The following is an 11,748-nucleotide window of genomic DNA, read 5'->3' on the forward strand; positions in this document are numbered from 1 at the left end:
ATTGGAAATATGAAAATAGATACCTCAAACATAAATTGTGAAACATTAGGTATCTTACATGAAATTTCTCTAAACGTTAGGTACCATTTGTGTCATTTATCGCTATTTAAATAACTAAGTGGGTAAAATGGACATTTCAACTTTGGGTAAAATGGACATTTGTGGTGTCTGTTATATTTAATATACTGACAAGGGTGTCTATGAAATTTTCCCTATATTTTTTTGATCGTGGCAAAGAACAGAAGGTAAAATTTCAATTTTGTAAAGGGGAAGACATCAAAATGGGAACTTGAAATATAACTAATTAGCAATAATCCATCAAAAACTTCCCAATTCAACATTCAAAATGGAGTGACAACGATGGTCGCCTGGTTGAAGCCCTTCTTCACAGTTGTTGCCGGAGTGTATAATTGCAGTGAAGTTAAGGTTGCAGGTCGGTTGTTCTTCGTTTGGGGAGAGTTTTTTAGTTGGGGAGGAAGAAGAAAAGGGTGTTTTGGGTTTTAAAGTTGAAAGGGTAGAATAGGCACTTCATGTTATTGGTGAAGCCTGGTCTCAATTTTTATCTAGAAAGTACTGTGTTTTTTGATGGGCTGTTTCGCCTTCGAAATGCATGTAAACGTCTTCGAAGCGCGCATAAACGGACAATAAAATGCATATGACTCTTGAAGAGCTCGTCGAGATCTTCGATTTGATATATTATTTGTCCTATGTTGATTTGTACCTTGGACCAGACCGGGAGGACTTCTAGGGATAGATTTGTACTTTCTTGGTTTAGGGTTTTCTCTATATTGTAACGCGTGAAAACGATATATATAGTAGTTATCTCTTTGAGATATGTAGAGAGGGTTTTATAATTTTCTTCATCAAAATAGTGGATCTGTACTATCGTTCGATCGTGGATGTAGTCTACCTTCTTGGGGGTGTATCACATAAATCTCTGTCCTATATGTGTGTGCTTTCTTTTTCTCCATTTCTTTTGCAAATTGTCATTCTGCTGCATTGTTATTTTCTAACACTTCACTTCATCAAAAGGGCATTTTCGAATTTTAAAAAATTTGGTTCAACTTGACCTTACCACTTCACAATTATTCACTAACGGACCGAGTGCGGTGTTAATTACTTTTCAAAGTTAGGGGAGGTGGTATTAATTTTTGAAACAAGAAGAGGAGGGTCTTAATATTTCTATAAAACTCGGAAAGTTAGGTTAATTTTCCCTTTCTTTTTTTTTTGTTCTCCAAATTAAGATTCAGTTTTGCTTGTCAGATTCTCAATTGGAGATGCAAACAACGGCGATTCCACCTCTACTAGTGAAGGATCTGCCTACGATCAATGCGAATGACATAGAGATCCTCTACCAATTGCTGGGCAGCATGGTTGATCAAGTCAAAGCCTCATCTGGCCTCATTTGGAACACCTTCGATCAGCTTGAACAGTCGGCACTGGCAACGCTTGCTCAAGAATTTCCAATCCCAGTGTTCACAGTAGGCCCTTTCCATAAATTCTTCACAGCTTCTTCCAGTAGCTTATTGTCCCAAGATCACAGCTGCATCACTTGGCTAGATACACAAGCACCTAACTCTGTAATCTACGTTAGCTTCGGCAGCATAGTACGCATGGGTGAGGCTGAATTAATGGAGATGGCTTGGGGGCTAGCCAACAGCATGTGTCCCTTCTTGTGGGTGGTTCGATCCGGTTTGATCTATGGTTCAGAACGAGTTGAACCATTGTGGCCTGATGGGTTCCTAGAAATGGTTAAAGGAAAGGGTTGTTTTGTCAATTGGGCACCTCAACAGGATGTGTTGGCTCACCCTGCTGTGGGAGGATTTTGGACCCACAACGGTTGGAACTCAACGCTGGAGAGTATATGTGAAGGGGTACCAATGCTGTGTTCGCCTAATTTTGGAGACCAGATTACTAACGCGAGGATCGTGAGCCATGTTTGGAAGGTGGGGTTGCAGCTTGAGAATAAGTTGGAGAGAGGGGAGATTGAGAGAAACATAAGAAGACTAATGGTTGAGAAAGAAGGAGAGGAGATGAGAGAGAGGGTTGCATCTTTGAAGGAGAAGGCAGAAGCTTCTGTCAAGAAAGGAGGTTCTTCCTATGAGTCTCTAGAGGACTTGATAGCTCGGATCTTGTCATTTTGAAGACTATTGTGGTCCACTTTCTCCATGGTGTTTGATTGTCTTAATTATCAATTCCTTTTTAAATTTCAAACAAATCGAAGATTGCTTAAATCTAATTTATATTGAAAAAATTATGATTCGATTAAATCTTATTTAGTGTGTGCGAATACTATCAAAATCGTTCTGAATGAAAAATATTTTTTTATATATCTAAACAATTGAATATTTTACCACACGTTTGGTTTTTAGCAATGTTATATCATATTAAGATTTATGAAATTTATAGATTTGAAAAAAAAACACTCATCATTTAAATTTGAAATTTGCATCTACGTCGAAAATCCAATTTTTGTTCTTAAACTGAGATATTGACTTTTTATTGTTTTGGAATTTGATTTTTTTAACTATTTTTATTGGATTCGAATAAAAAGTATTTGCTTATTTATGAATAATATCTTAGGTTAACAAATATAAAACCATAACTGAAAGACCTTAGGATATATATATCGAAGGATCTGCCTACGATCAACACGAATGACATGACCTTCTTATAATCCCGAATTCTATTTTGCCACATGGCAAACTCCGATCTGAGTTGAAATTTGACATATGATTAGAAGACCTTAAGATCTATATATCCACAAAACTTTAGCCCCATACAAGCTGCCACAAGGCAAAATCAGGCCATAGTTACAGTCAAACTTGTACTCAATGTTAAAAAAAAACTTACAACTGGAAGCTCTTTATTAAATCAGCAAAAAAAATCATATTTTCCATGGATGAATCATTTTTGGGACTGCTGTGCAAAAGTGGATGGAAAAACAATAAAATAAATAAAAGAACAAGAAAATGGGTAACCCAAATCTGAGAGAAACTATAACTACAATAATGTTGATAGTGCACAAGCTGAGACTGCACTAACCAACCACCGCAGTTGAAATGGTCTTTTCTCCAAGGAAGAAGCAACGCTATTTCCCCCTGGAGCCGTTCCTTGGGTTGAAGGGGTGGTTCCTTCCGTTGAAGGGGTGGGACTAGGTTCTGGGGCTGGAATCTCACATGTTCCGTAGGTCGAGTTTGCCTGCACATCGCATGATTCTCATGTCAATTAAAATGGAAAAAACAGAAAGAAAAGAAAAGGTCAATTTCATACTGATCTTAAGAATTAGGACTTGAGAACTCTTGAGCTATCATTTACAAGCTATATATAATTAGGGGCGTTGTTCTCTGTGCAACAGTGCAGCCTGCGCCTAAACACATGGGGTGAGCACAATGACCACCCTACTCCCTTGCACAGGCTGCCCATGTGCCTGGGCGCAGGCTGCGCTGCGGCACAGAGAACATTCTCCCATATAATAATTCCCTCTTGTTTAAGGTGTTCCCACAGAATAATATTGTTCTTTACCCTTAAATCATTGGATCATAAACAGATTATAAATAAGGGTTTTCTTCCCTGTCACTATGCCTAGTGAAGTATAATGCTTCACTATTTACCACATGACTGTAGACTGTAGGTGAGTTAGTCCATGTGATAGGACTACACAAGCATCTCACTAGTACAATTGCAGCTTGAAATGAGCAGAGGAAGTGGTTAAAATCACAAAACATGCCATTTTGTATTTTATATCCATCTCTACATTTGATGGCATTTTGATAATTTTACTAAAACTTTGAAACAAAGTTTGAGCAACTTTCCTTGCTTACTTTGGACTAAAACTTGGTGAGATGTATGTGGGGTCCTCTTTACATGGACTAACCATGTACTACCAAGTGGTAAATAGTGAAGGGTATAGTGACACATAGAAGGATCCAATAAATAAATACAAATACACTTACGGGTCAAAGTCAACTTCGTAAACCTGCCTTTGATGGCTATCATCTAATTTGCTATGAATATGATGACTAAATTAATTTACATATCATAATAATTTATTCATATTTTAATAGTGGATGGAAATTTTGTTTATTTTTTATTAAAAGAATATTCAATAAGCATAGATTCAAGTGTTGAACAGATTCAATCAATATTACTAAAACATTTTTAATGATATCAGTCAAAATATTGAAATTGAATGACTTAATATTACAAATTAATGATTCCAATCGAAATCATTTGAGTTCAAATCAAACATTGAAGATATTTCAGTTTTGGGCTTAATTGAAATCAATATTTGTTTTCTTGAATGCTAGGGAAACCAAGAGGACCTTTCCCATTGTGCACACATGCCCGCTGCTGCGCCGCACGATGCGCACAACAGCGCTGCAGTTACAGCAGCGGATAAAAATTCAAACCAAGAAGCAAAATATTGGTCCGGTTGTTAAACGCATAATCACTGTAGAATGGTTTGGAGCTCTAATAATTTATCATGTGGTCTAATGAAAGGAGATCAAGACTCAACATTAGATGGTTCCTGGTCCAAAAATTATCAGACAACAAATATGAAACCATTTTAATCAATTGACAACCAAATGCAGGGCTTTAGTCTTCACAGATTAGGATAATTTTGTGTTGGTCTTAATTTTAGTACATATGCTACTTTAGCTGCCATAGATTCATTAAGATTTTTTCCTTAAGATGTATTGTATTTGATTATTATGGGGTTGTTGTAATAAAGGTAAATAACTGACCTTGCAATAGTTAATGTTGGTACACCCACAGGCTAGATGACCATTAGCTACATCTACAGCTTCTGGGGCACCCCCTCCATCGCTCCTCTGCAACAAAAAAATAAGTGTTCTTCGGATGTAAATTTCCTTTGCTAAAATGATATTTTTGCAGAATAGCGGCTCCACTATGTATCATCACCATAATCAATACCTGATAATAATCAACAGCTATGAAGTTTGCCCACCGATCGCCAGCTGCTTTGTAGCAAGTGTTCGTCATGCTCATAAGTGGAGAAGAATTATTTACGCAAGCGACATCACGATTTGGGTTATCAGGGAAGAAGTTCTGGAGGACAAGTGACTTGGTTGTTGTATTCATGGGAGATGATTCTGCACGGTTTGGACAGGAACCCGCTACCATCCCACCATCGCCATCTGAAATTTTAGCCCACCACCATTAGAAACCACGAATTTGCCTCAAGATTTTGGCATCACCTCAAATGAGTAGCAACTTTCAAGGGTAGCATAGTGTGTGGAAGAGGTAGACTCACATTGGTTCTCTACAACATAGTTCCACTCATATGCAATCCCCTCAGAGGCCTCCTTAGCCGATTTAGAGGTGAAAACCAACAAACGTTGATTCTGCTTTACCATATTATCGACGGTTGGCCAATCTTCACCATTTTTGGGCATCTGAGACACAGGGAACCAGAATTCCTTGAGGCCTGAAGCATTGAAGACCTTAGTTAATCCCCCTGTGGCTGTGTAGTCTTCGATAAAAATGGTGACAATCGCTGAAGGGTTTGCAACAAGAAAGGCTTGAATCTCTTTCAAAACATTAATAGCAGGTTGCTGTTATATCAAATTTAGTAGCAGTTAGTTTTAAGATAAGATTGAATCAATTGAGGAAGTCAACCTCACAAATAAACCATAATCCTTCTCATGAAAACATACTTACAAATGCAGTGAAGTTGTAGCATACACCGCCAAAGGAGTGACACAACCAGATGTCATCCAAGAAGTCATACATATCAAGCATAAATCCCCTGATACCGTTCTGCAATGGAACTCACACTTCTTATGCCCCAAAAAAATCTATAATCTGTTGAGATAAATTGCATCTTATTCTGATTAACTACACAAAGGATAGTTTACTAAAACAGATGACAAAGGGACACTCCCCCTTATATCTTACCCCAATTTGCACATTAAAACAAACCATATTTCTGATAGCCCAGTATACAGGGGCTTAAAATAGGAGCTATACCTTCCGAATTGGTTAAGATAAAGATCCTTTCAGAGAAGCCAGATTCATTAAATTAATGGATCAGGTCCATCAAGAAACAATTTTTTTACCCGTTTTTGCGGTTTTGTTTCACATAGGATGTTCAGAATCAAGCAGATCAAGGTAATGCCGACCTCAGTTGTGATTAGAAATAATACAGGGACAATATTCTATACATCATATTAAAGAAATAGGACCCCTCTTTGCTGTCATCTTTACACCCAACACCCCCCCCCCCCCCCACCACACACACACACACACACACACACACACACAAAGAAGCAAAAACCAGAAGAAATTATTGCCTCAAAAAGTGGAAATTAATGAGCAAATAATTTGGGTAGGTAAGAACAAGTTGGATCTAATGTGCAAATTATTAGGACAGGTAAGAACAAGTTGGGGCCCTGGGATTCTTAAATTAGAGAAGAGGAGAACTGGGTTGCAGAGTCTAACTTAGAAGTGAACTGTGAAATTAATTCAACCAAATCCGAATTCAAGACGCATCATTGCAGATAAGTCATTTGGGTTACTTGATAGTTGAAATTGATAGATATAGTCATATGGATTAGCTTACATATTCATTCTTCTCCCCCACCCCAAAGTTACAAAAAAAAAAAGGAAAAAAGAGGATGCTTACAGAGTCACGACTCACGAGAAGACCAAAAATACCAATTTCTAATCACTATATTAAGACAAGCTAAAATCAGTGACAGAATTTTGATCGTCATTAACAAACATGTCACTAAAAGATACGAAACGTCACCGGCTCACCGCCAGGGGCGGCGACTTTCCCGGTGAAGTCCCAGACTATAGAACTTAAAAAGGGTTTTCAGGTTTAATGTTTCATTGTGCGCCTTTGAGGGGAGAGGGGAAGGGAATCGATGAAATCATACATACATTGAGCTGATTGGTGATGGAATCTTCCTGGTTCTCTTCAGTGATGAGTGTATTACCCGTCGCTGACGTTGCTCCCCAAAGGGCATAGGAGTTGTGTGTCGTCAGCCATGAATACCGATTGAAAGGAAGCCCATTAACCTAAATCACCAAACCAACCATCCCAATCGAAATCAGAGAAAGATTGAAAGAAACTTAAAGAAATTCGCCCAAAAATCGATAGGAGGAGGTAAGGAGAGACAGAGAGAGTACCTTGGTGGTGGGAATGACCGGCTGGATCTGAGTACATCTTGACTGAGTGTTCCCGTTCGCAGCACAAGCTTGGCAGAGCAAATCCGAGTCACAGCTCTGGGTCGAACTACAGGTTTGTCCGACCTGATGCAGAATTATTATCATGAGATTTCTTTTTCTGAAAATCAATAGTAGTTAAATTTTCTCACAAAACAAAATAAGAAATGAGAAAGGGGAACAGAAACCTCCAGAGCGGAAGAACAGTGGAAGAGACAAACGGCAATGAAAAAAACTGCAAATCCCTGCAACACAACAAAATGAAGGATCATGGTTGTTCTGTAATTGCAATCAAACAACAATGCAGAACCAGAACATAAATATGAGACATTAAAATGCAAACCTTCTTCATGCCTATCTATCTTCCTTGGGTATCTTATGGCAATCTTCCTCAGTTCCCAGAGATAGAGTGAGAAGAATGCACTTCTGGGTTGTTTCAGGTTTCAGGTTTCAGGTTTCAGGTTTCAGGTTGCAGGATTCAGGATTCAGGATTCAAAGAAGAAGATAGTAGAGAGGTAGCAGTTAGTTGTCCTTAACAAAGATCAAACAAACAGAAAGGAATAGAGGAGACCACTGGGAGAGGTCGGACCAGATCAGAGAGTACTGCGTCAAATCGTCAACTAATTAACTCCCACCGATTTGGGTACTAAGCGATCTAGGGTTGGTACTACAATTCCAGGAAGGAAATTCAGGAACGTTCACACCAGACCCAGTTGGGCAAGTACCCTAAAGAGACAAAATTGTGAACGCCATTATATTTGACTACCCTTAAACAAGTGATTAAGGGATGGTATTTAAATTTGAGGAAGGAAAATTCAGGCACGTTCACACTCGGCCCAGTTGGGGTAAGTACTTCTAAACAGACAAAATCTTGAATCCCATCATTATATTTGACTACTTGACTTCGTCCAGGCTTCGAGAGAGAGATAGATTTGGACGAGTCTCAAGTCTCTACTTCGGTGCAGAAGACCACCCAACCTGGATTCTGGAATTTGGACTGCTCTCAAATGGCGTCTATTTTTTAGTTTTTTAGGTAAGAAATGTCGCCTGTTTTCTTTGAAAGCAATTATTAAGCGTGAGCTTGTCAAGATGAAATTTTATTCAAAGTTTGTCATGGGGAAAATCCCAGGAGAGACAAAAGAGAGGTATTTAGCATCAATACTTGAATATTACCAATCATCAGAATTTTCTGTTTTTGTTTTTAATAACTGCATGAACTAAATAGAGGGCGGATGGTTGTGTTTTCAAGTTGGGAAGCAGTTTATTCGTGAATTGGAGATAAGATTGCGTATATTATGATCCTCCCCAAACTCAGCAGTGACGTGCACCTTGTTCACTGGTACATTGATTGGGAAGTTTTCGATTGTTCTCTCTCTCTCTCAACCTAAAGCCCCGTTTGTTTGACAGATAAAAAAGGGGGTGGATAAGTTGTAAGGGTGAATCCCACATATTGCTTTACCAAAAAGAAAAAATCACACATATTGTGGGTTGGGTTGACAAAGGAAAAAAAAGAAATAAATGGAACATGTTTAATTATCTAACTTATCAATCCCCATCCCCTGTATCTTGGAACATATTACTTCTCTTTCTTAACTTTGCTAAGGCAACTGAACACTTTCGTAATTTAACTTTTCACATGTATAGGGACAATAGAAAGGACATCACACCGTTGTAAACACTCCTTTTTGTTTAATATAGCTTTTCTATTTTCATAAAAAAAAAAATAATAATAATGAAACATGTTTTGTAATTGGGTGGGATTTGGTGGGATTTGGTGGGAGAGAGATGAAATGGAGATGGGGTGGGATTCCATAGGAGAGAAAGGAAATGAGAAGAGGAAAGAGATAGACTCAAATTTTACTTCTTCATGAATAGTATCAAAGTGGTAGGACTTTGAAAATGAGTGGGGTGAAAAAAAGAGCGATAGCATTTAATGAGGTTGTCTAAAAGTTTCTCATCTCATCTACCCAAACAATCACGTTTTTTATAGTTTGTGGGAAACAGACATACGTTTTCCATCCCTTTTTACTTTTTTCACTTTTCTCCGCCAAACAAACATGGCCTAAATTAATGTATACATGTGTGGGTTTCTTTTGAAATAAGAATTATGAAAAGATTTATTTATTGATGATTGACATCTCTCAACTGTCAAATAATTTGTAACTTCTTACTCTTTTTTTAGTGAGTAAAACTTATTATATACTTTTCTTGTACTAATAAATAAACAACCTACTTTCTACCCAAAAAAATAAAATAATCACCCTACCTTCTTGAAATGAAGAAATCTCAACCCCCAACTTTTGACAACTCCACAATTTAGTTTTTGCACTTTTCTTCATCAAACAAACATGGCCTAAATTAATGTGTACATGTGTGGATTTGTTCTGAAATAAGAATTATGAAAAGATTTACTTATTGACAGTTGACATCTCTCAACTGTCAAATAATTTTTAACTTCTTGCTTTTCTTTTAGTGAGTAAAACTTATCATATATTTTTCTTGTACTAAAAGATAAACACCTCACTTTCTACCCAAAAAATTAAAATAAACACCCTACCCTCTTGAAATGAAGAAATCTCAACCCCCCAGTTGACAGCTCGACAATAATTCTACTTTGCTCCTGATTTAAAAAAACTTTGGGGAAGAAAATAAGAAGCAATCAAAAGAAAGTTACATGCTTTAAATACACTAATGGAGGTGCCATTGTCGATCGAGAAGGTAAGAAAGAGTATTTGTGGTTTAGATAGTCAATTCTACCATCCGGAAGAATCAAATGACAAATCTAACCACTAATCATCTAGGATATGGTAAAGATAGATCACATATCAAATTTTGGACTCAAATTTCAGTAAGGGTGCATCCATGGTTTTAGTGCACGGTATCAAATCGGGTATTGGTTATCTGCAAAACCATACGATACCGATACGATATCGACACAAATCAGCTGCATCAGACAAGTGTACCCTTGATTTTTTTTATTTTTTATTTTTTATTGTTTTACCCCTTTTCGTACCATTTCCCAAATACGGTATCGAGATTTGTGACTTGCAATACCGATACGTATTGCCTGATACGGGTGATAAGATACCAATACCTTAAACTATGGGTGCATCTTGTTGTCACTAAAATGGTGAATTGAGAAATTGTAATCTTACTTTTTTGTCTCTTATCTTATTTCCCAAAAATCATTTACTACAAAAAATTGCATTAAATGCTACACTAAATGACTTTCAACATTTTGAGAAACATTTTTACTCATGCATTTAATTAAATAATTTTTGGAAAATAAGACAAAGGGCAAAAAAGTAAAGTTATAAAATAGAGAAAATTACATCCCCTCCCTGTACTTTGTCCTAATTATGCATTCCTCCCCTAAGCTTTCTCCAATTACACCCGTAATCCCTATAGACTAATATACCCATACCGTTAGCGTCCGTCTATTAAGTTGTTAGGTGGCAAAGTAGTATTTCTTTGGGAAAATTACATGATTAGCTACTTTTGGGTTTTCATTTACAAAACTGGCCACCCTATGTTTGAGTTAACAAAAATAGACAAAAACAAGTTAAGGTTTACAAAACTGGACAAAATAGTGTCTCTCCCTCCCACACTTACATTTTTAGACATTTTTACCCCTGTCATTGCCTTCTCGCCCAAGCATCCTCCGTTCCCTGCAACCCTACCCTTGTCCCAACCACCGCCATTCTCTGCTACCCCAAGTAATAGAGAAAATAAAAAGAGATTTTTTCGGAGGGGAACTGCCGAGGAAGGAAGGAAAGAGAGTCACTGTTTTGTCTAATTTTGTAAAACTAAACTTGTTTTTGTCTATTTTTGTTAACTCAAACATAGGGTGGACAGTTTTGTAAATGAAAACCCAAAAGTAGCTAGTCATGTAATTTTCCCTATTTCTTTTTTAATCTCCAAACTAACCCTGTTGCCCCCACCTTGCTCCTTCAACCTCTAATTTTGATATTGAATCAAACTTTTTTGAACACACAAAACCGTCTCTCTCTCTCTCTCTCTCTCTCTCTCAGAATTATTACATGAAGAAAATTTTGGCTTTAAAAATCAAAACCCTCGTTTTCCTTTTCATAGATTGCTTCAATATTCCCCAATAAATCACTTCAGAGTTCAGACAAATTCCAGAAAATATGGATTTAAAACTAAAACCCTCTTTTTCCTTTTCACAGATTGCTTCAATATTCCCCAGTAAATCACTTCAGAGTTTAGACAAATTCCAGAAAATATGGATTTAAAACCAAAACCCTCGTTTTCCTTTTCATAGATTGCTTCAATATTCCCCAGTAAATCACTTCAGAGTTCAGACAAATTCCTTTTTTATTTTTTTACTTAGGAAAAAAAAATCTAAAATCCCAATTTTTTTAAAAAATTTTTGAGAAAACTACCCATTTTCTAGAAGGTCAAAACCGATCTAGATTCTAGAGGCATATATGCCTTTTTTTTGGATTTTAGAAAAAAAAATGAATTTCTCATCGAAGGGACTGTGTCGAAGAAGAAAGTTCAAAACATTTTCTGATCAACTGGAACTCTTTTGGG

The 11,748-nt window shown here is 37.1% G+C and overlaps 1 protein-coding gene across 1 annotated transcript; it reads left to right on the top strand.

Moving 5' to 3' along the window:
- Nucleotides 1-360: 360 nt before the first annotated feature.
- Nucleotides 361-2,207, top strand: LOC122663129 (UDP-glycosyltransferase 76B1-like). Its single transcript, XM_043858830.1, has 2 exons — nt 361-433; nt 1,264-2,207. The coding sequence occupies exons 1-2, from the start codon at nt 361-363 to the stop codon at nt 2,142-2,144; spliced, it is 954 nt and encodes a 317-aa protein (XP_043714765.1). The 3' UTR covers nt 2,145-2,207.
- Nucleotides 2,208-11,748: the final 9,541 nt, after the last annotated feature.

Source organism: Telopea speciosissima, chromosome 5 (assembly GCF_018873765.1).
Source record: "Telopea speciosissima isolate NSW1024214 ecotype Mountain lineage chromosome 5, Tspe_v1, whole genome shotgun sequence".
NCBI classification, from domain to species: Eukaryota; Viridiplantae; Streptophyta; class Magnoliopsida; order Proteales; family Proteaceae; genus Telopea; species Telopea speciosissima.

What these genes read in the sequence shown, in the direction of transcription:
- LOC122663129 (XM_043858830.1), top strand. Translation starts at nt 361, where the DNA reads ATGGTCGCCTGGTTGAAGCCCTTCTTCACAGTTGTTGCCGGAGTGTAT. An exon ending in CAGTGAAGTTAAGGTTGCAG is followed by an intron (nt 434 to 1,263) that starts GTCGGTTGTTCT and finishes TTTGCTTGTCAG; the next exon opens with ATTCTCAATTGGAGATGCAA.